Source organism: Chenopodium quinoa, unplaced genomic scaffold, assembly GCF_001683475.1.
Source record: "Chenopodium quinoa cultivar QQ74 unplaced genomic scaffold, ASM168347v1, whole genome shotgun sequence".
Lineage (NCBI taxonomy): Eukaryota > Viridiplantae > Streptophyta > Magnoliopsida > Caryophyllales > Amaranthaceae > Chenopodium > Chenopodium quinoa.
The window spans coordinates 170047-196896 of record NW_018743397.1 but is presented as its reverse complement, the minus strand read 5'-3'; the positions used below and the strand labels follow the sequence as shown (position 1 = coordinate 196896).

At 35.5% G+C, this 26850-nt stretch overlaps 4 protein-coding genes across 5 annotated transcripts; 3 read left to right on the top strand and 1 right to left on the bottom strand.

Annotated features, from left to right (window-relative positions):
* Nucleotides 1-699: 699 nt before the first annotated feature.
* On the bottom strand, nucleotides 700-7424 carry LOC110738850. Its single transcript, XM_021919289.1, has 8 exons — nucleotides 6944-7424; nucleotides 6454-6585; nucleotides 4744-4867; nucleotides 3677-4116; nucleotides 3476-3552; nucleotides 3259-3394; nucleotides 2187-2390; nucleotides 700-1373 (listed from the first exon to the last, which is right to left on the bottom strand). The coding sequence occupies exons 1-8, from the start codon at nucleotides 7385-7387 to the stop codon at nucleotides 1314-1316; spliced, it is 1617 nt and encodes a 538-aa protein (XP_021774981.1). The 5' UTR covers nucleotides 7388-7424; the 3' UTR covers nucleotides 700-1313.
* A 1345-nt stretch (nucleotides 7425-8769) lies between these two features.
* Nucleotides 8770-17375, top strand: LOC110738847 (histone-lysine N-methyltransferase ATXR6-like). Of its 2 annotated transcripts, XM_021919287.1 has the most exons (8): nucleotides 8770-9479; nucleotides 10156-10236; nucleotides 10351-10580; nucleotides 11215-11315; nucleotides 11399-11611; nucleotides 11854-12655; nucleotides 13292-13372; nucleotides 17362-17375. In XM_021919287.1, exons 1-6 carry the CDS (start codon nucleotides 8906-8908, stop codon nucleotides 12011-12013), a joined length of 1359 nt encoding a protein of 452 aa, XP_021774979.1. In that variant the 5' UTR covers nucleotides 8770-8905; the 3' UTR covers nucleotides 12014-12655; nucleotides 13292-13372; nucleotides 17362-17375. The 2 variants fall into 2 exon arrangements, with proteins under 2 accessions (XP_021774979.1, XP_021774978.1); XM_021919286.1 differs by lacking the exons at nucleotides 13292-13372; nucleotides 17362-17375 and adding an exon at nucleotides 13538-13624.
* Nucleotides 13836-17077, top strand: LOC110738846 (putative disease resistance protein At3g14460). Its single transcript, XM_021919285.1, has 2 exons — nucleotides 13836-16881; nucleotides 16985-17077. The coding sequence occupies exon 1, from the start codon at nucleotides 13860-13862 to the stop codon at nucleotides 16779-16781; it is 2922 nt and encodes a 973-aa protein (XP_021774977.1). The 5' UTR covers nucleotides 13836-13859; the 3' UTR covers nucleotides 16782-16881; nucleotides 16985-17077.
* Nucleotides 17369-19617, top strand: LOC110738848 (histone-lysine N-methyltransferase ATXR6-like). Its single transcript, XM_021919288.1, has 4 exons — nucleotides 17369-17460; nucleotides 18430-18530; nucleotides 18614-18826; nucleotides 19232-19617. Exons 1-4 carry the CDS (start codon nucleotides 17410-17412, stop codon nucleotides 19389-19391), a joined length of 525 nt encoding a protein of 174 aa, XP_021774980.1. The 5' UTR covers nucleotides 17369-17409; the 3' UTR covers nucleotides 19392-19617.
* Nucleotides 19618-26850: the final 7233 nt, after the last annotated feature.

Genomic DNA, 26850 nt, shown 5'->3' with positions numbered 1-26850 from the left:
ATTATTCTATCTTTGAATGAATATAATGGTGAAGGCTTAAAAGAGTTGGGCTATTATAATGAATTGAAGAAAAAGAAGAATGAAGAGTGTTTGATGGGATAATTTTGACTCCGTGTGTTGGGGATTAGTCATAGATGTCTCTGTTTGACACTTAAAGGCTGAAACTTTGCCTTTTGCTTAGGGTGGTAGTTTTCTAGGAAAAGGAATTGCAACTCATCTATGAAAGTTGGTCGTTGAAAATCTGGGAGTTTATAGAAAGTTATTATTTCGACTACCGAAGCGAAATTTAATAATTAAATTTATTTTTAAAATAGGAAATAATCTTTTGAAATTAAAATTTTTATCTAAAAATCCAATGAATAAGATAAAGTTTTTAAACTTACATGAAAAAATTTATCCAATACGGATTTTATTGAGAATTTTATAGAAATAGTTTTCTTTAAAGAGTTGACAAGAATTATACATAGTACAAAATATTCTATATAAATCATGCATCACACAGATTTCATCTAATATAATATAGTACTCCGTATAATAAGGATACAATTAGAGAGGTAAATAAACGAGCGTGACTCTGGATGCTCAGACCAATCTGTCCACAATTTGAGCTTAAATTGCCCGATTGGCCAAAAACCCGGAATTTGGGATGTGACCCAAAATCCCTACATAATTTGACTCTCGTAATCTCTTCAAATGAATTTCACTTAAACATCCACTCCAAGTATATTGTCATGTGCACAATTATTATTTTACAGACGAAATGACGAATATATTTTTTCACTAACCTAGTAACCTGGAAGTAGTCCAAGTACCTATAGGCTATAGAAGCAACAAAAGAATGGAACATATCCAACTGAAACACATGTAAAAGACTTCACCAATAGTTTTTCTATTCGTCACAACTTATAACATTATAAAATAGGCTCATAAGACATAAGCACATTTAGTTCTACGGAACAAAAGAATTTTGAAGGTGACAAAGATAATCTCAAAATCATGCCACCCACATAGGGTCATCAACATTCGTACATAAGTATTAAACTATTATACACTTATGGGGCCGTAATTCACAAATGCCTCAACTAAGTAAAAGGTGTCACATTGTCAATGCAGAACTAGGTAGAAAGATCATACCCTCAACCGGAATATCTAACTTTTTGCAGAACATTTGATTTTTCTACAACGCTGCATAGACAGCCAACAGAGCATATGAACACAAGAAGACATAAGCTTCAAGAATTTGACTCCCAAAAATACAGTCAGTTTTGATAGGCAATGCCAGCTTCACTCGAAGAATGAGAGGAGGCAGTGGATTATTCATTCAAGCTACAGATGTTGACGAATTTCTGGACTGCATTATGATACTGTGTTCCCTGTGATCAAGGTTTAAATTTTCAAATGTTCAAGAATAATGCCAAAGAAAGCAAATTAGGCAGGTTCTAGTGCCTATAAATCCAATGAGAAATTTCATAAACATATACTACTATGAATTCTCCTCAGTAAAGTCAAAACATGTATGACCAAACTTCTCAGAAGATTACGAAGTATTACTAAAAGATGAATTTTCATGCAATACTATAGCCTCCATTATTATTCCCACAAAAAAGAAGCCTACATCATATTCTTCAACTTCTATGCAAAAACTTTATTCTCTTTTATTTTACAGATAGATGCCTGGTGTTCAAACATTTACATAAAGTTAAGACTTCAGAATCCTAATCAATTACCTATATAAAAAAGCATCTCATGAGAAGATTAAATGCATATATTTACTTAAAGGCAGGACTGCAAGAGCCTATGCCACTTATATGATACTCGCTGCATAATGGTTTTTATGGCAGACAAATGTGCCTCAAATATAGCATCAAATCAATATCATCTCCCAATTTCTTAAAAGAAATTCAACAATACTAGATGCATTGCAAATTCATGTACTCCCTCCATCTGAAAATCACATGCAATTTTAAAATTTCCAAAAAAAAGTCCACTTGTCCTAAAATAAGAGTATTGGTTTATGACTGGATTTGCAAAAATATCCCTACTTGATTAAGTAATTGAGAGAAACTAATATATTAATCTTTTTATAGCATTAAGTCATATCATTAATAATGAAGGGTTAGGTTTAGGAGGAAGTGCATATTACTAACATTGTCAGGCGTACTAAGAAGCAGATTGCAGATACATACCTCCCAATATAGCTGATTGCAGTCCATGCATTGCCAGAATTCTAAATTCTTGTTGAACAAACAATTAGGTATCTTCTGAAAACCTTTGGCAGCTTCGACAGCTTCTTCTGTTGACAACGGTTTTTGGATAAATCTGCCATTGCATTTCGTGCATCTTGACATTAGCCGATCCTCTGAAATCTTTAGCTGGAATGTTTGAATAACCTGTGTAAAACACCTCATTATCAGGTTCCAGAAAATGAGGTTCCATTCTTGATATTAGCACAGAGTCACAGACAGGCCCGGCACTAATATATAGGTTGATGGAAGAGGTAGCATTCTAGACTCCTATCTAGTGTTGGAAGGAAGGAAGATCAACCATTCTTTTAAAATCTCAGCATTGCCAAAAACCATTCTTGGCAAGTACACATGCTAGTACCACTAGTCCACTAGACTAGTACTGTAAAAAATCTTGAGTTATGCTTCTTTCATTTCTAATATCAAAGAGTAACTTTTGCAACTGATAGTTGAAAAAATTACAGCATAAAAGGTTAGACACATAATGACCCGCAATTAACCACATGCTCAATATTTACAACTAGAGGTGAGGAGTAGGTTTTCAGATCAGATTTGGGTAGGCTCCATCTGGTTTGGATCATATTTGGTTGGTGTTTTATTCACTCATTTAGATAGGTCTTGGACCTAATCGGGTCATATACAGGTCAATTATCAGTTTATCAACTGAATTATTAAGATAAATCAATCGAATAGTTAAATTAATTTTCGGGACTGGCAGCTTGGGCTGAGTTGATTTCAATTCCAATCATATATTGGGTAGGGTAATTTGATTTGGGTACAAATCAGAAGCTAAACTTTAGTGTGTGAAAGTTGAGAAACAAGTTGAACATAGACAATTAGACAATCATATTTTATAACAAACCATCCTTCATTGTTCAACAAGCACTCATCCTCAGTAACCAATAAGTGCAATTTGCAACCGAGAAATGGATAGTTTGACTCTACTTTCAAGCATAACATAGATATATCCAACTTGAATTTACTTACAAAGTTACTAAGTCAGATCATGTGTTACCTCAAGTAGCTGTTCATTCTTGAGAAGGCTCTTCACTCTGTATATTTGATTTTCTAACAAATAGTCATGCCTCAACAATTTGGCATCCCGAGTCAAGATCACCCTTTTCTCCTTCTGTGCCTGCTCTATTAGCTCCCTGGAAAAGATGAGAACAATAATTATCGATCAGAACTACGCATGGAACATTCAAGTACAGCATCTAAAAGCTAACTTTTACCTGCTCTCAGGCTTCTTTGAGTAGGGAGTTGCGGCATCAATTCCTACACAACGTAAATGTTTTGCCAATCCTTCAATCTGGAAATAGGTGCATCAGCTTGTTATATGCATAGACAAGCAATTTAACATTAGATAAGTTATCTAGCCACTTTAAAATACAAGATAAACAGCAGAAAATAACAATAAAAATAAATCAACTTACCATCACATCACAAAGAAACTTTGGGTATCCATCACCCCCATTTAGTGACTCCCATGGTGGAGGGCCTTGCCAATCGTCATCAGCACCTCTGTGTTTTCCATTTAAACTTGATTTAGGCTGTTTTTTCCCCTTCTTTTTAGAGGTTTTAGGTTTTCTATCTGTCTCATTCAGTAAAATCTTACTGCCATAGTTGGAAACAATTCTTGAAAGGGACTTGTCAAAGGGTATGGTCTGTCTGCTTAATGTGTCAGAAACAACCGTGTCCATGGAAATTTCACTTTTGAAAAATTCAGTAGCTGTTGTTGCTCCAACGATACTTGAAGCCTCACCAACTCGACTACGTACTATTCTCTCACAAGCAGTTGGCCTCTCAAGAACTTCTTTCAATCCAAGACTTAAACTAGGTAAACCAAGCACATCAACATCACTTGCAAAGTTCTCTGTTGCAGAACCAACAGAAGGATTACACAATGCCACCTAGTGCCCTTCTTTCAAAAAGAAAAATCATACTAGCAAAGCACACTTCATACACTATCTAGTTGATAATTAGATCTAATAACACGCACAGAAGCAATAAATTTATAGCAGCCAAAATCTTCTGTGTAAACATGGTGTATCTACATACATAACAGGGCAAATGCAAGGAGTGAACAATCAGAAAGTCATATTAAACACTTTCACAAAAGATACGCTGTCCAGGTTATTGTCCCTTGACCTAAATATCAAGTTCCAAGCCTTTCCCACTGCATAATTACTAATCTGACACAACATAAGATACCTCGACCTGTTTTAAGGGAAAAAACCAAGCGGTGGAATACTGCAATCATTGCACAATTCTAGGCCAAGCAGGACCAAATTTCCAATTTATTAAGTTATGTGTACAACTTTCATTGTCAAAACTACAGCAAAAGAATCAACTCAAGCATTTTATTAAAGCTTCTGAAAGGCTACATTGAGTGATTCTGAATCAAAAGGAATATATAAATGTCGAGTACTAAATGAGGTGAAAGTAATCCAAAACAGAAGTTACAAAGATTAAGAAGAATCAAGTACCAGGCTTGACGGACCTTCTTTGTCAACCTTTAGTTGGAAAATAGAAAATATCTCAAGTAGACAGTGGGCATCAATTGCAGAATAAATTTTTTGCTCCTCTGTAAGGGGGCGTTGAGACCAATCACTGCATTGAAGCTCCTGATAAAAATGAAAGCAAACTATGAGCATACTACCTCCGTTACCAAAGACTCTTAAAATCTACTGCTTACAAACAAATTAAGGCAATTGGAGAAAGAGTGATGTAAGAAAAGGTGAACAAAGTAAAAGAGAGAGCAGAGAGTGACAAGGTGTATAACATTGTACAGTAAGAGGGGTAAAGCAGTAAAAGTGGTAAAGTGTTAAAAACATTGAAAGTTTTACGAACTTTAAAAAATGTAAAGTGTTATAAACTTTCGAAAACGAAAGTAATATGTGACAAACTCCAATTAGAACTTTGGTAAGATTTCTATATGATATACTATCCCAGATTAACGTTCATGTACTACGTATATATAATTATATAGACGCGGACAGATTTTCTTTCCTAAACACCCATGACTGCATACGAGGATAATATATGCTAAACTGAACCTTATTGAGATGAATTGAATTATACTTAATGTAGCTGGAGAGCTGAAGTTAACTGAATAGAGCTTAATAGATCTTAACTGAACTGAAATTCTGAAAAATTAAGTTGTAAAGAATAGGGACTTAAGGGACTTATCTCATGGCTGAGCATTACAATCGAATAATAAAGAATCAAAATATTTCAATTCATACCTAGATACCAGATAATAATAAAGGGAAAAAGGAAGACTAAACCAATCTAAAAAAAAAACTAGAACATTATTAAGATAACCAAAGTAACCCATTTTAAAGTCTATCAAACCAACAAAATAAGAGTCCCTAGGAGCAGTGTTGTCAAAAAAATAATAACTTGTAAGAGTTATTCTGCAAACAAAAGGAATTCTCAAATCCAATTTGCCCCACACCCCATCACCAGGAAATAAAGAGAGAAATTATAAAAACCATTTCTTTTTGTGGTTTAATACCAGTGGATGGTCTTCACTCCTGAGTTTGAACTTCAAAGAGCATATTCTAGAACAAGAGCAGGGGCTTGGCAGTTGGCACCATGGTTGGTAGTTTGTCATGATGATGGAAAGACCCGTTCATGAGGCAAGCTTCATTAGGCCATATTTAACCATGAATTCACCAACATATACTAAAAGGGAAAGGGGAAATTAAAATAAAAATAAAATAAAAAAATCAAGGGCTCCACTATTTTTAGCATTCATGATCATTGTGATTGGTAAGATAAATAAAGAACAAAGAAATGGGAGTCACATTCTAGCAGTTCACCAATAAAAGTGGGCTACGTCTACAGGCAGAGACAGATAATTTCACAGTGGACCAATACAATTTAATAGCAAACCCTAACCGATTAGCTTATTTCACAACATCTCAACAATGATGCAATTTCACTACAGTTAAAGAATAGTCAAAAAATCAGGCAAATTCCAGACTATAAAAGAACATAATCCAGATTACATATTGTTGGAGTAAAGAGAGGCAAGGTGCATTGAGTTAAGAATTCTCAAGTCGGCGATGTCTATCACGACACACTGATTTTTCTTTGATCAATTCCCTGTATACACATTATCTTTTGTAGCCTTGAAAACTCATTATATACAACACATATCACATATGACTATCCACCTATGTATCACACAATTAACAAATCTCACCTTGGAAAGAGAAACTCCCAACAATTCCTCGCAAATGGCTGCCAAACTCTTGCTATTCTTTCCTATCTTTCTTCCCATTTGCCTTTTTTGTAAGTTATGATATATGCTAGAAATGTCGATAAATGGTTCAACCTAAACAAATGTATAAGCTAGTAAGCACAATAGGGAACAAAATGAAAATTATAACAAAATTACAAAAACCTCAAATATCACTCAAAAACATAATTTATTATTCAAGCAAAAAACAAAAATATACAATGCAAAGTCACCAAAACAAAATTATCAAACATCATATCAAGATAACCCTAACAAACTTAAGCAACTGATAAAGCATCAAACTTTCAACAACAAAACTAAAGCACAAAAAGAATTAACCATGCAAATTAAAAATGAACCTAATTAGCCATTAAATAACGAAAATTATATCAATTCAATAAGCAAACAACACGATAACTTCGCAAATATGATAAATTCAGAAAAATTATCATACCAAATCAAACCCAGGTTCAAACCCATTCGAACAAAACGTAGAAGACAAGTAGACCAAATCCTGCTTAAACCGAAACCCCAATTTCAAAACATTTTGATCAACAAACATCTGCTTCAATTCCTCATAAATTGAACCAAAAGGCAATGATTGCAAGTCAACGAGAAACACGACCGAGTCATCCTGGTGGTTCAACTGAGTCAACCCGGACGAATCGGGTGGAAATTGAACGAGTCGGCAAGCGAGTTGGAGGAGAGATACGGTCGGGAAAGTGCGGTCCTGGTTGGAGTCGGTTGGTTGGGTGGTTTGGGTGCGAACTGGCTTCCATTCTGCGTCGAGTGCGACGAGTGAAGAGTGGGTCAGTGCCCAATTCAGGAGGGTGAACTCGGGCGAGTCGGTGGTTGAGACCCAGTGTATTGTTAATGCTTTCGGGTATGTGTTTTCCATTATTGCTGTTACCGAGAAAATAGATTGACGTAAGGGGTTATCATACCACAAATGGATACCCCGTAAATTACAAGGGTTGTGCTTAAATGTCAAAAACACACCCGACTCGACCCGATTCGAAACCAATCCGAAAAATATCCAATTTATATTTAAACTCGCATGGACATAACTATTTAGTATGACTTAACTTTAAAAAATTATTCAGCTTGACCCGTCATATCAAACCCGATACGACCATCCGAATTGACACCCCTACTTGTGCATTAGTGACTACAACTAGTGAGTCGGTGTGCTAATGTATGAACAATTGAACATGATTAAGAATAGGGGTGTCGGGTGCTAATTGAGTAGGGCAACTCGCGAGCAACTTGACTCGGTCAACGTTCGGTCAAAACTCGACTCGAGTTTGCTCGTGCTCGCTCGAAACTCGATAAGCGTATAAGAAATTTAATATTTTTCTATTATTTCATATTTAAAAACAAAAATTAACCTTGACACTTAATAAATTTAAAATAATAAGCTTAAGTAGAAAAAAATATATATAAAGAGAAGAAAATATCATTAACAAATATTTGAATTTCAAGAGACGTAAACCTTTAAACGAGTAACTCATGATCGGCTCGACTTGAAAATTAACGAGCACGAGTCGAGTAACCCTCTGCTCGTGATCGACTTGCTCGATTAGTACCCCTAGTAAACCAAGGTTAAATAACTTTTACTAGGTTTTTTTTTAAGGTGTTTATTTTGAACTTTAGCATTTGGATTTAAGATGGGGTTGATTACAAAATGATTTGGGTTTGGAATTTGAAATCAAGAATGAAACTAGAATTGTACAAGGTTTGAATTTGATTTTTAATTCATAATTCCTTGTGTGTTTTTGATGATGTATTTGATTGTTGTTTGGAAATGAATTTTTACTTTTTATTTGATACCTAGTGGAGTAGTGGTGTATTATGAGCCATATCCACCCATTAGGATGAGTTTATTGCCATATTGTGGAGTTTTGGCTTTAAGATTCATATACAAGATTTTGTATTTTTTGCAATAAAAGTGGTGTAAGACTGTAGGTAGTCTTGAGATGAGTTTTGGATTCCAAAATTCATTATAAGACTCACAAATTCACAAAGACCTATATGATATACTATGTATTATATTGACAATAAAGGATATTTATTGATCAAAGTTCTGACAAAAATAAACAAATAAATTAAGCCTACATCGTTTGTTGTTTGGTTGGCATTCTAATTCCTAAAAAGTCTAATTTCCTATAAAGTACTTTAGAGTGGTTTAGCAGTAGAGCAGTTGTTTGGTTGACATAAACATTTCCTATAATATAAAAAGTATTATTTCCCACAAATAGGTTTTTTTTTTACGGGCACAAATAGGTTTTCAATCAATAACAATTGTTTGAATAAACATATTTGTTGGTCAAAACTTTTGAAAATGGTACCTAATACATGAGATACAATTGTACTCGTATATTATTGACAATTACGACTCGTAAACAAATGCACAAATATGATGTTTTTTTTTTTTTTTTTTTTTTGTTGGAAACAAAATACGATGTACTTCATATTGAACATAGACCAAGATTTTAGATTTGGGTTACATTACTTACATACCCAGATTTTGGCCATTTCAATAATCCTTCTCTCCAAAGTCAAAAGCACCTTTTACCGCCAAAACTGTTTCACAAACATACCGCGAAACCAAAATAATCTCCCGCCAAACACCTTCACTCCTCTTATACCCCCAACAACACCACCAAATTCATCACTATTCCCCGCCTTTCTACTCTCTCTCTCCTCCATTTCAATGGCTTCCGCAGCTCTTCGCCGAAGAACCCGAGCTCCGAAACCCGTCTATAAACCCCCTTCACCATCACCTGAATCAGAATCTGAATCTGAGTCAGATTTGGACTTTGAAGATGTGAGCTGTGAAGAGTGTAGATCTGGGAAGAATGCTCCTGATTTGTTGCTATGCGACGGATGCGATAAAGGGTACCATTTGTATTGTCTTAAACCCATTCTTGTTGCTGTTCCTAAAGGTTCCTGGTTTTGCCCAATTTGCTCTGGTGCCAAGAAGCTCAAAAGTATGTTTCTGGGTTCTTTTTGATATTTTGTGGGTTTTTATTTTCTCATTATCATTCGCCATTTTACATGACAATCAGCTAGAAATTTGTGGGGTTTGGATCTGAAGTAATAGTTGATTAGTGAAGTTTGTCGGATCTGCATGTTAATCTATTGTTCTATGCTACTGGGGTTTGCTTTAATTTGGTTAACATTGATTGACTTGAGTTTTTGGGTTTTGTTGATGTGGTGCAATAGCAAAACATTGGGAAAAAATGATGAAATTAGGGTTTGTCCTATTATATAAATTGGTCTAAATTTGGGGGAAAATGTGAATGAAAGGGTTTATTGCTTCAAATTGGTGTGGGATTTTAGTAGTACATTGCTGGAAAATGTTGTGAGATATGACACATTGTAATTTGCAAATGGTTGAAGTTGAATACTTTGCATGTCAAAATGGTATTGGTTGACAGATCTTGTAAAGGGTTCCAATGCTTCTGATTAATCTTCTTTGTTGGATACTTGATAGCATTACGGTTACACTCATCGAAATATTAGATGATTTTATTGTTGTTTTTGTTGAGCTTAAGATTTTCTTACTGTGATTTTTGTCTGTTTGATATTCTTGTTGGAACATGTTTTAAGATGTAATAAGTTTGCATTTCAGCTTTTTATACTGAGTTCTCTTCCTTTGGGCAGCATTTCCTTTGGTGCAGACTAAAATTGTTGATTTCTTCAGAATACAAAAGTCACCTGTAGAAGATGAAAAGACAATGGCAGGTAGATGCCTAAAACCGTTCTTTATGGCACTCCGTTTTATCAACCCTTATGTCTATTGGTAGTTTTTGGTAGATAATGTGGTGGTGATTGTTGAAGTTTTTAAATTGATTATAGATTCTCGCAAAAGAAAGAAGCGCTCTAGTAGCTTTGTGGTGTCAAAAAAGAGCAGGAAGTTGTTGCCCTTTAACCCAACTGAAGACCCTAATCGGAGATTGGAGCAGATGGCATCTTTAGCTACCGCGTTGATGGCAACTGGGACCGAATTTAGCAATGAGCTCACTTATGTCCCTGGCATGGCTCCTAGATCAGCAAACTGTGCTGCTTTAGAGGATGGAGGAATGCAGGTAATGCATGTATTTTGGGTGTTACATTTTTTTTATGTACTCCGTATTATTGCAAATCAAATAATCTATCTATGAGAATATGAGATATGCATTAGTAAGAGAAAGGTCATTGTGAATTGGATTCATGTTGTGGTGACATGTGAGCTTTTTACTAGTATGTCATGTTTGATATGGTTCAATTCATTGATGGGCAAGTATTTGGTTAATAATGCATGAATTACAACTAATTCATGTTGAGTTCTGGTATAGGTTTCCCAAGTTGAATTAAATCTAGTGATGCTTCAACTCAGTTCATTACAAACAATGATATGCAGACTGAAATCCTAGAATATACATATAGGTTTCCCAAGTTGAACTAAATCTAGTGATGCTTCAACTCAGTAGGCCTTAAAACTAAGTCTAATTGTGAGAAGTGAGAACTCCGAAAATTACATATTGCCAGTCTGATCCCTTTAGGTGATCTGCCAGCAAGGATATTTTGTAGGATAGCTCATACATACACATTTACTTGTTTGAAATCTTAAAATGGTATTCTCTTACGCTTGACATTAATCAAGCATAGTTTTGCTGCCATTATTATCACTGTTGTAATCTAAAAGGTTCCCTGATCAATGTGAATTTCCAATTGGTTTAGGTCATGTCAAAAGAAGACACCGAAACCTTGCATCTGTGCAAGAAAATGATGGAAAGAGGGGATTGGCCTCCCCTCCTAGTTGTCTTTGATCATAAAGAAGGGTAAGTAGACCTGTTAAATTTTTTGACTTGCACACTGGGGCAGAAAAGAAGGATCAACTAACAGTTGATATTTAATCAAACAGGTTCACAGTACAGGCAGATAAATCCATTAGGGACTTGACAATTATCACAGAATATATTGGAGATGTTGATTACCTCCGGAACCGTGAAAATGATGATGGGGATAGCATTATGACATTACTTTCAGCTAGTAATCCTTCACAAAGCCTCGTGGTCTGCCCTGACAAGCGCAGTAACATTGCACGCTTTATCAATGGCATCAACAACCACACTCGGTAAGCTCTCTTCTTTTTCTTTATTGCGGCCCTTCTTGAACTGTATTCTTCATATATACATGTTGATGCCAAACTAAATTTTGCCCTTGGGAGAAGCCGGTATACTAGGAAGGATTTTGCTTCCCTCCCAATTACTGCAGCCTTCATTCAAAAACCGTTTCCACTTAGTTCAACTATATCATTTGGTATTAAGACTTGTATAATGGCTTGAAGTAACCAGTTTGTACTTGCTTTTAATGCAGGGAGGGGAAGAAGAAGCAGAACTTGAAGTGTGTAAGATATGATGTCGGTGGTGAATGCAGAGTTTTGCTAATTGCAAATAGGGATATACGTAAAGGAGAGAGGCTCTATTATGACTATAATGGACTTGAGAATGAATACCCAACTCAGCATTTTGTATAACATCGATCTCCATTGTTCCTATCATACCTAAACATAGAGATGGATTGAATTTACTTCTGACCTTGAGCGGTTGAGCCCCATTTTTGGCTTCCCTGAATCCCTGATGTGCCGAGTTACAATCTGTAAGCTGTATATGTAGTCCGTAGGTGTCTTCTGCATGTCAGTTCATAATGTAGAATTGTATTCTTTTTCTTGAGCAAATTTAAAAAATCAAAGTTAATTGCTGATTCATAATTGCATACTACATTTTTTTTTTGTACGAGTATTAGCTAAATCTAAGCTAAAGCTCCCAAAAATTATACAAAAAATTTGACGATCTTAAGGTAGTATTTCTCATTTGAGAATTGAGATCAATTCCATATACGGAGTACAAAATAGAGGAAATATTACAGGACTACTATAGATGAATACTGACAAGTATGTGCTGATCAAGTCAAGTCAATATACTAGTATTAAATTTATGCTAAGTCTACGGTGGGTGACATGTACTGATATAAATCTACCCTACCAAGTTGGCAGAAGTTTCCTCAAGATTGCAAAATCAATTCTGAATTCTTAATTATTCAGCTCTGAAACCAGCAACTGCTTCGTTGATATACAGTTCCTCTTTTCTGCACTCTTTGCCAAAATTCGCTCTTACATGTAAGTTTGTTTTTTATATTTTTTTTTACTGAGATCGATGAATATATAGCGAAAGTATTTTGTACAAAGTATTTATTGAGAAGTAGCTTTTATATCTTTGCAAATTTTTATACTCAGATTGTTTGCGGCTTATACTGAATTATTAAACACTTTAATAATCATGAAATTGCTTCAATAACCATAGATTTATAATTCTCTTAGACTTAAAACTATTTTAGGTAATTCAATAACTTTTCATTCATACAATGTCAAAAGAAAAACCATGATGACCTTAAAAACTCAAATTAGTTCTTTGTTCTCATTTTGAGTTATAGCTCTCAGTTTCTCACCGGATCCTAATTTTAAATATTTATAGTACTATTACTCTATAAGATTGGACTGAAAAATATAAATTTCATAAATCTGACAGTTATGTGATTTTTTTTTTTTTCTTTTCAAATTTAATTTTATGTAGTAATACTTTGTCTTTGTTTGGATCATATTACTTTATTTGAGAAAAAAATATCTGAATTTATATCATTTTGGCTAAATTTATCTGATGAACTTACTCTTTCTGTATTTTTTTTTTTAAAAAAAATTCATTTGGTTTAAATTTAAAATTTTTGACCATATTTTGTAATTTATTATAAATATCAGGTGAAATATAAAAAAATTCGTAGCAGGCAGAAGAATTACAATTCAACATGCTGACATACCATTGAGACTGCAGTCATAATCGTAATAATTTTGATTTTTACCATAACTTTGACTATTAGTATCTTTAATTGTATATAACTTCGTACTTTCGTAGTATGATTTATAAAAACATGACATTCCAATAATATACTGTGTATTAAGATAAATCTAATAATATTTTGCTTATTACGACTATGAATCTTCAAGAAAGAGGAGACCAACCAGGGAGTAATAAGATGGGTGAAGCCATTAAGACTGCAGTCATTGAACTTGCTGTGAAGAAATTGGTTTCCCAAAGTTGTCAAGAGATCAAGTCAGTTGTGAACCTCGAGTCTGAAGTGAAAAGCCTTCAGGAAACAAGGACCATCGTTCAAGCTGCACTCCTTGATGCAGACTTAATGCAAGAGCACAGCCATGTTCAACAAGATGTGCTCGAGAAGCTCAGCTGGGAGCTTAACAGGTTGGTGAACTTCTTGGATGCAAAAGCAGTTAAATCCAAGAATAAAAAAGTTGTGGGTGAAGTAGGTTCATGAAAGAGGCATGCTTGTTCTTTTCTACATCAAACCAGCTTATTGCTCGATTTAGAGATGCTCGGAATATCAAGGATATAGGGAAGAAACTAGAATCCATTGCAAGAGACCATGCTCGGTTTGGTAGCATTGTTAGTGAACTACCTGCACACCAAACACAGGCAGGAAGTGTTCAAGCAGCTGGGTCTCAAATTATCTCTGATGTAGTCATTGGGAGAGACGTAGAAAGAAACACCATCATAAGCATGCTTTCTGACATTTTCATTTCTTCAGAGACCCTCTCTGTTGCATCAATTGTTGGGATTGGTGGAGTTGGGAAAACGACATTGGCTCGCTATGTGTATCGTGATGAAAGGGTGAAATGCTGTTTTGATGTTCGGTTTTGGGTTGATGCAACTAAGGGATTTTGTGTTGAAGAGGTGCTGGAGAAGATTTTAGCATCTGCTATGGATGAAATGCCTCGCAGGTGTGGTATAGATCAGTTGTACCATCACTTCCTTGAAGCAATTGCTGGAAAGAAGTTTCTGCTTGTTCTGGATAATATTTGGGACAATGGAGCTTTGAGGCTAATTTGGATAGAATTAAAGAAATTGCTAGCAGTTGGTGCCTATGGGAGTAAACTTCTCATTACCACACGCGATCAGAAAGTTGCTGCAACAATGGACTCCACCAGTCCTTACATGCTGGGGGATTTAACAGAAGACGACTCTTGGCTACTCTTTAAACAGATTGCTTTTACACAGTTACAAGAGCCGGGTGTGAAGGCTATTGGGAAAGAGATTGCAAAGATGTGTCCTAATGTGCCTCTTGTTATAAGGAGTATTGGCGGCCTTTTAGCAGGAAAAATTACAAAGAAGGAATGGGAGGCCTTTAGAAATGATCAGCTTGCAAATTTCTCTACCTATGGGCGTGACATTATGCATACACTTAAATTTAGCTACGACCAACTAGATGCAAAGATGAAGCTTTGTGTTGCTTACTGTTCTTTATTTCCGAAGGGGTTTGAATATGATAAAGATGAAATGATTCGTCTCTGGATTTGTTTGGGTTACGTAGAGCCACAATATAAGAACCAAAGCTTGGAAGAAGCAGGGGAAGAATATATTCTCAGCTTGCTAAACTGTGGTTTTTTCCAGAGAAGTTGTGGCTTAAAGATGCATGATGTGATGCATGATGCTGTTGTCATGCTTGCAGGACACAAGTATAAGATGGTTGATTCAAACACTGTAGAATTTGATGAAAGAGTTCATCATGTGTCTGTTGGCAATGTGGTGGACTCATCATGGGATGTCCTTTCCTCGCTCTCTAAAATTAAATACCTCGAGTCCTTCCTTGTTGTATCTAGGGAAACAAACTTAACAGCGAGGAACTGGTTCATCTATCATAAAGTAATGCTTTCAAGGTTTCAGTGTTTGAAGATATTGGACCTACACGGGATATGGATAAAGAAGTTACCAAAATCGCTAGGTGAGCTAATTTGCTTGCGACATCTTGACTTGTCAGAGACTGCTATAGTGAAACTACCTAACTCAGTTGTGCAGCTGGTGAATCTACTATCACTTCAATTGTATTCGTGTATTAACCTTCAAGAGTTGCCGAAGGACATGAGCAACTTGGTCAAGCTTAGACATCTTCAGTTAAGTGAGTGTTCAGAATTGATCCATATGCCTAAGGGGTTGGGAAAGCTGACAAATCTTCAAACATTAAGCGTATTTGTAGTCAGAGAGAAAAGTTCTCGAAGTAAATTTGAGGCCAATGATGTAGGTGGATTGGAAGACCTTAAGCACCTCAACCATCTGAAGGGAGAGTTGAGTATCCAGGTGTGTAAGCAGCCAAAGGATATTGTGTTGGGAGCTAGGATGGCAAACTTGAGAAGAAAGGAGAAGCTCATAGACTTGTCTATTGATTTTAGGGATAGCACAAAAGAAGATGAGGCGGTGCTAGAAGGCCTTCAACCACATGCCAACCTAAGATATCTAAAGATCCAGGGTTATGGCGGGGAGAGATTACCAAGCTGGATGATAAATGATAATCTCCATTGCAGGCTTCCAAATTTGATTCAAATCAAGATATTAAATTGTAAAAGCTGCAGATACCTTTGTCACTTGGGAAGGCTCCCTTATTTAAAAGTCCTATTTCTTGAGGGGCTAGATAATGTGGAGTACATAGAGAAGTATACTAGTAGTAGCAGCAATAGTGCTAATGACAAAGGCTCAACTCCTGAGTCCTTATTCCCCAGCCTAGATACATTTCGGCTTAAGGGCATTCCCAAGTTGAAGGGATGGTGGAATATGTCGTCGATTGGAGACCATGATTTAAGACAGCACCATGATTTTCAATATCAGAATCATCTGACTGTATGGAGGCCTGCATTTCCTAAACTGAAGGCCCTGACAACAGACAGCATAGAGTTGGCAATTACAATAGCCAAGGGGCCAGGATTTGCTTCTCTTGAACATCTTTATATTAAGCACAATTCAAGAGCGTCTCTACCTTTGTGTCAACAACAAACACCAACCCCCCTGAATACTTGCTTTCCCAACCTCCGTTGCTTGCAACTTTCAGGTAATCCGGAGATAGAAGCTCTCCCTGACGAGATTCAAGACCTTTTCTATCTTGAATACCTGCGTATTGACAACTGTAAACAACTCAAGGCTATACCAGAGTGGATTGATAGCCTTAGGTCCCTCACAAGCCTCTATATATGGGAATGCCCCAGACTGGAATCCCTACCGCATCAGATAAGCAATCTCTCCAACTTGAGGTTACTCGGAATCAGTAAATGCTCTGCAGTGCTCACAGAGAAGTGCCTGTGCAAGAATCCGACTGGGGAGTACTGGCCTTACATTCAACATATTCCTTACATAAACATACGACTTTCTAATCAGAATCCAACTGGGGAATACTGGCCTTACATTTAAGTATTTAACATATCCCTTAAGTAGTTACGGACATACGCCTTTCTAGTCCTACAGCTGATGCTTAATTATCTGCTTACTGTTCTCTGTTGTGTCAACCCAAGTAAGTACTCAGCACCCACGTACTCCTGTCTCTTTAAAACACATTCTCTTTTACTAACATCCCCTCAACTTTACCTTACCTTCCTTGCCTTTTCAATTTGCAGAACCTTCAGATATGAGAATGCAGTTAGTTTCTGATTATAAGTGTGTATTTGCTAATCTAGAAATCTGCAAATATATTTCACTACCTGCGTTTTTCCACAGGTATAGCCATTTCTATCCCTGATCATCACCTTCACAGTTTTATTGGGAATATGCTTCTGCCTTAAAACAAATTAACAACATGAGTAAATGATATCAAATAAATATGGCACAATGCATAAACCGCTTACTTAATTCTTTTTGCAGCCTATCAGAGAAAGTGGAGCTACAATTCATAATTTCAGTCATTATTTCTTTCAAACAGTATTTGAAAGTAAAACCGAGTATTATACAGTTGTGTTCTGTTGCCTATCTGAGTAGGTTTTCTTGCTCTCTTCAGTGATCAGTTGGGACCGAATTTAGCAATGAGCTCACTTATGTCCCAGACATGGCTCCTAGATCAGCAAATTATGCTGCTTTGGAGGATGGAGGAGTGCAGGTAATGCATTCATGTTGGCTGTTACAATTTTATTTTTTTTTATTTTTTTTTTTTTTTTTTTTGTTTGTATGTACTATTACAAGTTACATAATCTATGAATGAGATATGCATTAGTAAGAGAAATATCACTGTTTGCTGGAATCATGTTGTTGTGCCAGACATGTGAGCTTTTTACTAGTATTTCAGGTTTGTTATGGTTCAGTTCATTGATGGGCAAGTATTCGGTTCATAATGCTGAATTACAACTAATTCATGTTGAGTTCTGGTATAGGTTTCCCAAGTTGAACTAAATCTAGTGATGCTTCAACTCAGTGCATTACAAACAATGATATGCAGACTGGAATCCTAGAATATAGCTTTCTCATCTGACTTAGTATTTGTTGCTGGGTTGGTGTTATGGACTGACTTAGTAACTTCTGATTCAAGGACTAATTAAGATATAAAAGCTTGATAATTTAGATTAATAATGGCAGAATTAAAATACAAAGGATAGTTTAATAGCTTAAGGCTATCACTCTCTTGATAACTTTAGGTTATCACTCTCCTAGTCCTAGTAACTTGAGGTTTCTACTCTCAACATTTTTCCTTACAATTCACATAAAGCCTAATGCATATACTATCTCCTATTTATACTAACGAGTAAGGACTACTAACCTAAAACCATCTAAACTTCCAAAATTGCCCTTGCTAAGGTTAATCTATTACAGTTGGGCATCAGTAGGCCTTAAAACTTAAAAGTCTAATTGTGAGAACTCCAAAAATACATATTGTCTATTTGATCCCTTTAGATGTTCTGCCAGTAAGGAAATTTTGTAGGATAGCTCATACATACACATTTATATGTTTGATATCTTAAAATGGTATTGTCTTACGCTTGACATTAATCAAGCATAGTTTTGCTGCCATTATTATCACTGCTGTAATCTACAAGGTTCCCTGATGATCAATGTGAATTTTCAATTGGTTTAGGTCATGTCAAAAGAAGACACCGAAACCTTGCATCTGTGCAAGAAAATGATGGAAAGAGGGGATTGGCCTCCCCTTCTAGTTGTCTTTGATACTAAAGAAGGGTAAGTAGACTTGTTAAAATTTTAGACTTGCACACCATGGCAGAAAAGCAGGATCAACTAACAGTTGGTATTTAATCAAACAGGTTCACAGTACAAGCAGATATATTCATTTGGGACTTGACAATTATCACAGAATATGTTGGAGATGTTGATTATCTCCGGAACTGTGAAAATGATGATGGGGATAGCATTATGACATTACTTTCAGCTAGTAATCCTTCACAAAGCATTGTAGTATGCCCTGACCAGCGCAGCAACATTGCACGCTTTATCAATGGCATCAACAACTACACTCCGTAAGCTCTCTTCTTTTTCTTAATTGTGGCCCTTCTTGAACTGGATTCTTTATATATAAATGTCACATATTGTAAATTAGCATTAATTTAATGTAATCTTCATATATGCAAGTCACCTACTGTAAAGAAAATGAATTCACTTAATTAGGCTACTTTTGGTTGAAGGAAAATATTTTGAACTGAGTTTTCTTTTAACGGATAGTGAATATCAATGGGAATTGAGTTACTGACAGAAACTAAATTTGCCCTTGGGAGAAGCCGGTATCCTAGAAAGGATTTTGCTTCCTTCCCAATTACTGCAGCCTTCATTCAGAAACCGTTTCCAATTACTTTAACTACACGATTTGGTTATTAAGACTTGTATAATGGCTTGAAGTGACCAGTTTGAACTTGCTTTTAATGCAGGGAGGGGAAGAAGAAGCAGAACTTGAAGTGTGTAAGATATGATGTCGGTGGTGAATGCAGAGTTTTGCTAATTGCAAATAGGGATATACGTAAAGGAGAGAGGCTCTATTATGACTATAATGGACTTGAGAATGAATACCCAACTCAGCATTTTGTATAACATCTCCGTTATTGCCATCATACCTAACACAAGGTGGATTGAATTACTTCTGACCTTAAGCAATTGAGCCCCATTTTTGGCTTCCCTGATGTGCTGAATGCAATCTGTAATCTGTATATGTAGTATTGTAGTCCTTAGGTGTCTTCTGCATGTCAGTTCATAATGTAGAACTGTATTTCTCCTTGATTAATTTTTAATAATCAAAGTCAATTGCTGATGCATGCTATTTTCTCTCTTTTCTTTTCTTTTCTCATGTTTTTTTCTTCTTTTTTTTTTCTATCTGTTGGGCTAAATGTAAGCTAAAGCTCCAATATCTTAAGGTGGCATTTCTCACATGAGAATTGAGATCAATTCCATACACGAATTCTCTTTATAGGATCTACTCCTTGACTAGTATAAAAGAGTTCGACAATTATGATGTAAAGGAGGCAAAACAATTAACATCATAAAAGTTCCTCAGTGAGGGTAAGATTAAACCTACAGCATTTGTAAACAATGATGATAAGTTACATGTAGGTAGATCATATTATCTCATACTGACATTTTAACTATCACTTAGCTAACGATGACAATCTTCATGAAACTAATATTCGACTTTATGAACTAACGAGCATCTGACTCTAGAGTACAAGTAGATAGGAAGAACTCTATACAGATATAAGTGTATAACATTGTAATGTAATGGAAAGAGTATGTGATTTCATCGCTTGACTCGTATGCAGTATATATTAGGCCGTGAACCTGCGTATTTGGAGGACTCTCACAGGAGTCAGATGTCCAAGAAGTCTCTTACATTCTCTTCTCTAAGGCAGATTTACATCATCAATGCAACATTGTGAGGTTTTTTGCTGCCAAATCTACAGCAAGATAGGAAGCTAAACTTGGGCTAAATTGGATCCTAACAAAAGTCCACATAAAAAAAAGTAGGCTTAAAGGCCCATTATACTCCCTACAATCTTGGGCTTTTAGCCTATATTGACTTCCCTCTTTGGCCCCTCCACAATAGAAAAAAGAAATTGCAGTTTATTTTGATATTTTCAAACAGTATAATGCATGGGATTCTGGTAAATTTGTCCAAGTATATGTTGACAAAGCTCTGAAATCAATCTGTACCAATTTATGATTATATTCCAAATCTCAATGCCAAATGCCCTCCCAAACAATCATATTTGTGTAGAAAAATACAAACTCAAGACTTGTTCTTGTCACCACTTTACTGGCTACTCAAGTCCTACAACACCAGAGCCGAACATCAAAACAACGGATATATATAAGCATTAAATATTAAATACACGAAATATTCTGCTCAATTATAATTAGTTACATGTAAGAGTTTATGATAAAATTATACATTATTGGTTAAATGAAACATTTACTAGTTCTACATTGAAAAAATTTACTTAACGCTTAAACATTAAGCTAGGCTACGTTTAACATTTTCCGTAGAAATATCATTTCAAACAATTATTAAGAAAAAAGGACTGTCAGTCAAGTCTGGGCTCGACTTGCTTCTTGGTAACAAACTCCAATTTTCAAAACCACTTCATATGCTACACTCCATACAATATTATTGGACCACCCTACCCTATGAAAAATGTGTTATAGAACTGAAAATTTTGTGAGTAAATATTTTAGGGTGGTCCAAATTTTTATTGGGTCTCTCCATAAAAGACTTAAAAGTCCATAATAATACTTGTAACAAAAAATAAATACTGTTATAATATTTTTTAATTAAAAAAAAATTGAAGAAAAAAGAGAGGGAACTTGATTGTGTTTGTCAACCATCTTCCAGAGAGCTTTGATGTATGGGATCAGATCAGATGTATCCCCACAAAGTGTGGTCCAATGCACCCCCCTTCTTAGCTGGAAGGCGTGGTTACCATCTGATCTTAATCAAATGGTCCAGATTGCTTTAATCAGGTCCCCTACAAAAAATCACAAGGTTTGTATATTTTGTGTGTACTTGTGTTTGGGTGTTACAAGCAGGCTAGGAGATCATCTGTCATCCCTCAAAGATTTTGCATCAGAAATTTAGCAAAAACTGTTGTAGGTGATTCATTTGGTCCCTCACTTGATTCATCACCCGTCGTCCGATTTATAAAATATACATCTATTCTTTATTTAGTAATGCATGCAAATTAAGTGTCGTACAGTGGTACAGGTTGTAATTGACATGTCATCCGCAGTGTGGGATTGTTACGTAGATGTATAGGGGCTTTTAAAGCATGAGTAAGGTCATTGACGACTTTTATTTGCATTATTGTTACCTAAATGACAACAGCTATAATTCTACTCAGATGTGTACATGACAGGATGGAGTGTGCCACGGTGCAGTTAAGTTGTAGGACATACAATACCTTTACATGCGTTTAATTGCATTAAAAATACATTTCACGTACGCGTAAGATATGTAATATAGATTTTGACATATCAGCTAATTAGACTGTCGATCACGATCATAAAACATGTAAGAGCTAGCTAGCACGTACGCGTTCAATTTCTTTCCTTGCCCTAGTGTAATAGTGGTCCTAAAATAAGTTATGCTCTCCTTGGAAAAAGCTCATTTAATCATATTGATTGTATTGCTGTTACTTGTTGTTGGGTGCGTCCTTGTAGTAGTTCTATAATGCTTCTTGCCAGGTTGCCACTAAATTGAATTGCAACCTTAAAACAATGCAGATATGATATAGGATTCGTTTTGCATGTCTGCTTTTTTTGGCTAATGACTTTTGATTTTTGGACAATTTTTTAGTCCCATTTTTTTCATCCTTCCATTTTACTTATTGAAATAATTTCTTTTGTGTAAATAAAACTTGTTAGTTGCACGTTGTTCTAAGTTGATTTCCAACTTCAAAACCAATAATGTATAATGTATACTTGTATAGGCATGTAGTGAGTTTCCTTGTACATGCCACGTAATGGCCATTAGCTCCTCAAATGGTACGGAGTACAATTCAAGCATTATACTTTCAATTGCACATCTCCAAGCCCGTGTCACTAGAGTTAACCTAAGATGGTTCGATTTTTAATTAAAAAAAAGGTAAAAAATTAAAAGAGTTTAAATCAATCCTTAAGCCCAATCATCATTAGTTTAAGTTCTTTATTGAGTTAATCATTTAACATGGTTTTCAAAAACCAGGTAACATGAAGGTTAGGATCGAGTTCTAATCTCATTTATATAATCAGACCTGTGCTGCATCTATATTTTAATCTCATGTGGTTTGATTCTATGCGAGGGAACATGATAAAGTATAAATTAAAATCAATCCATGGAGTTCAAATGTTCAATCACTAGATTAACTTTTTGATTGAGTCGACCAAAGGTTACTATTATTAATCATCTATTTACGAAGTATATTTATTTTTATCAGTTTACGTGTTTAAATTTAAAGGTCGGAGAAAATTTTATTGCAATAAATTAAGAGTGGCTTAAACTATTGTCAAATATGGCAGCACTTATCATTTATTTGTCAGTATTTTTAATTAGTTAAAGGAAGAAATTAGTTGAAATACAAGACTAATTCCATTATTCTGGCAGTGGCACCCGCTTTCATTGTGAGATGACCCTAACACAAAGGACTTTGTACAATTGTACGTATTCATCAAGGACAGGATATGCATTAGGTATTGCTATAATTTAAAGTATAGAGCACAAATATGGAGAATCAATTATATTGTACACCTTGCTATTTTTAAGTCAATATGTCAAAGGTTTGGTGACTTTGAGCATATTTGGCCGTCCCACAATAAAGTCTGATCGACGAAATTCAGCAATTGTAGATATCAGCTTGTTATTACGTTCATCCTCTTTCGAAGGTGTAATTTGAAATTAAAAAAAAAATAAAACTAAAAAACAAGTAGAAGTCTTCTTAACCAATCAGATCGAATAAAATACATGGATGGCGCAAAAAGAATGGAGAAATTGACACCATAAACTAATATGGAAGTGCTAAATCGGATAAATCATTATCAATCAATCTTTAGAGATATGAGTAGGTCACAATAATATGATTAATATCCGATAAATATAAGTATTCATGTAATATAGAAGTATATATTGTCTGAAAGTGCTAGTTTTATTGAGTAGACAATTATATGAAATTATCCAATGTATTATTATTATTATTATTATTATTCCATCATTCCATGTATCATCATCTGACTATCTGAGCCACAAAATTGTATTCGATCCATTTTTTAAAATAAATATTAACAGGCTGTGTTTTTTTTTTTTTTTTTTTTTATTTGTCTTGTGGAATATGAAACAGTATTATTTCCTACCATACCTATTGGTCTCCTTCTTCTACCAATAAGTTAGCGTGCTTAATTAGCCACCTCTATCGATCTATTTTTTTACTTGCATTTTTTTTTTGCTTTTATCTCAAATTCTCAACCACTAGTTAGCATTTACACAATCTAATTCCATGACAAGATTGACAACATACGAGTTTGAGACATCGTTGTCAATGTTTTTTTATGAAAGAGTCGTGCGATAAACAAGATTTAATGTCAAGTATAAAATTGATCAACTATATATGAGTACTCGACTACATACTCGTAGCTACTAGCTAGGTTAATTTTTATGAAGTACGTGTCATATTAAGAGAGTTTAGGGAAATATAATTATCAATCAAGATTAGGTCTAGTGGATTATAACCATTCACGAGATTATAGGATCATAATCATTTAGAGACACTTTGAGTTAATCCTGGGCACCGTGCCGTGCCGGGCCGCCGCGGGCCGTGCCTGGCGGGCCGCGGGCTGGTTCGTGCCGTGCCGGTCGTGCCGGCGGGCCCAGGATTTCGTGCCGTGCCGTGCCGGCCATTTTCACAGGCCAGCCCACGGCACGGCACGGCACGGCCCTCGTGCCTGGCGGGCTCGTGCCGTGTCGGCCACGTGCCGGGCTGCGGGCTGGCCCGCGCGGGCTGGTGCAGTTTTCAATTTTTTTTTTTTTTTTTTTTTTAATGACAACATTATTAATTAATAAGTTTATAATGTATATAAGTTATAAAATTATAATTATAAGTTTTATAAGGTAACTTATAAGTTTATAACTTATAAGTTATAAGTTATTAAGTTATGAATTTTATAATTATAAGTTGAATATTTATGTTTTATAATTTGTATATTCAATATTTATATTTATATATTTACTTTATACTATTACTTTAAAATTTAATGTTTATGATTTATTAGTAATTGGTATAATTTTATTTTTTTTTAATATGAATTTACAAATTGTAACAAAACGGGGAAAAAAGGCAAATTGGACTTTGGATGTGAATAATGCGTACTTTATATTATTATTACTTGAGTTGAGAAAATTGTACAATGATAACAATGATAAAAATCATACAATGATGGTATTAAACAAAAATTGGAAAATGATAAAATTGATATTTTTAAAATCGTACAATATACAATAATTGTCTATTCTTCTTCTCCTTCTTCTTGCTCGTCTTCGTCTTCGTCTTCGTCTTCGTCTTCGTCTTCGTCTTCGTCTTCGCCTTCGCCTTCAAGGTCATCGGCTAGTTGCATAGATTGGGAACTAGCCGAACCCGAACCGGAAGCGGAGGTTCCTTCTTCGTTGTCGTTGTGGTCGTAAGAACGGTCTTGTGAGCGATTTTCCGCATCCAACCAATCTTTGAAACACACGCACATTTCTAGTGTTTCGGGTTTTAGACTTGTTCTTCTATCGTCTAAAACCCTTCCGGATGCGCTGAAAGCTCGTTCGGAGGCGACGGAGGAAACTTGGATAGCAAGAATGTCTCGTGCCATTGCCGCCAAAGTTGGATGCTTCGAGCTTTGTTGTTTCCACCATGCAAGGAGGTCGAGGCTGTTTATCTCATCGTCGTCCATGCCTTTGGTGAAGTCGTAACTCAGGTACATCTGCAACTCCGAGACGTCGCTTTGCGTTCTCCTGATTGATGAATCACCTGAAAACCTTGAAATCAAGTTAGTAGCTTGTGAAAATAAATGTTTGGCCTTCTTACTTACGTTTTTAGATGGTTGGGAAGGCCCTGAGCGAGGAACGGTGCCATATTTGGCTTCATAGACTCTATATAAAGCAAAAAACTGATCCTTCACATTAGTCTTATAGTTTTCTACATCATCGTCAAGAAACATGCATTGAAAGTAAATGTCAACTAACATAAATGTGTTTTCATACTTTTGCCTAGGATCTAATATGGAAGCAAAAATATAAATCAAAGGAATCTGACTATAATATTTACGCCACTTTTTTTCCATTGCTGGAAGATACTGATCATAATCACTTTGATCGCGATGATCAGCGAAAAGTTGGGCGAGTAAGCATGCATTAGAAAGAAAGTTTTGAGCACAAGGATTGTAAACAGTAGAAAAACAATACGTCATGTTATATAATAACTGTAAAAATTGCATATATCTTTCACAGTTATTCCAATCATCATCATACAAAGCATTTTGTGGAAATTTTTGGTTGTAAAATAATGTTAACGGGCCCTTGTACTCAATTGCCTTTGTTAACATGTCATAGGTGGAATTCCACCTAGTTGGGCAATCGGTTCTAATTTTTATTACCCTTATCTTTTGTTGTTTTAGAAAACTCTTCCATTCTTGGTATCTCATGTTAGAGCTATTAATAGACATAATAGCATTTCTGATTTTGCTGTAGTATGGGCCAATTGCCCGAACTCCATCCTGTACACATAAGTTAAGTACATGGCAAACACATCTAGTATGAAGAGCTTCACCGTCTAATAGTACATCGGTTAAGTTTTGTTTGATAAGATTAGCTGTGTATGTCATAGAGGTTGCATTATCAAAAGTCATAGACATCATTTTATCTCGAAGGTTGTATTCGTCTATTGCTTGCATTAAATGGTGAGCAATGTTAATGCCGGTGTGTGGGTATTCCAGCATTTTGAAATGTATTATTCTTTTTTGTAACATCCATTGATCATCTACCCAATGGCAAGTCACACATAAATAGTGATATTTATAACCACTATCCCAAGAATCGGCTGTTAAAGATACTCTACAGTTAAGGTTACTCAATTCGGCTTGTAACCGGACTTTGTACTCTAGGAAATTTTTCATTGCTGCGGAACGAACGGTTTTCCTAGAGATTCTTTTATGTTGGGGTTGTAGTGCTTTGTTAATGTAGGTGTTGAATGCGTCACTTTCCGAGAAAAGAAAAGGTTGTTCAGCGTGTACTATCATTTTTCCTAGTTCATCCCTATCCCTCTCATAGTTGTATGTAAAGCCGTATGGATGGAATTGGGAAATTTTGGGCTGGGTTGGATCACTAGCTGGTTTTGCACAAGCTTTCATGTGTCTAGATAAGTGTCCCGTCCCGTTTTTGGTAACTGCCGTGAATACACTATTACATGTTTTACATTTTGCCCATTGTTCACCATCTTTACTTAGGACAAAATAACGCCATACCTCACTCCTTCGGTTTTTCAAAAGTAGCATC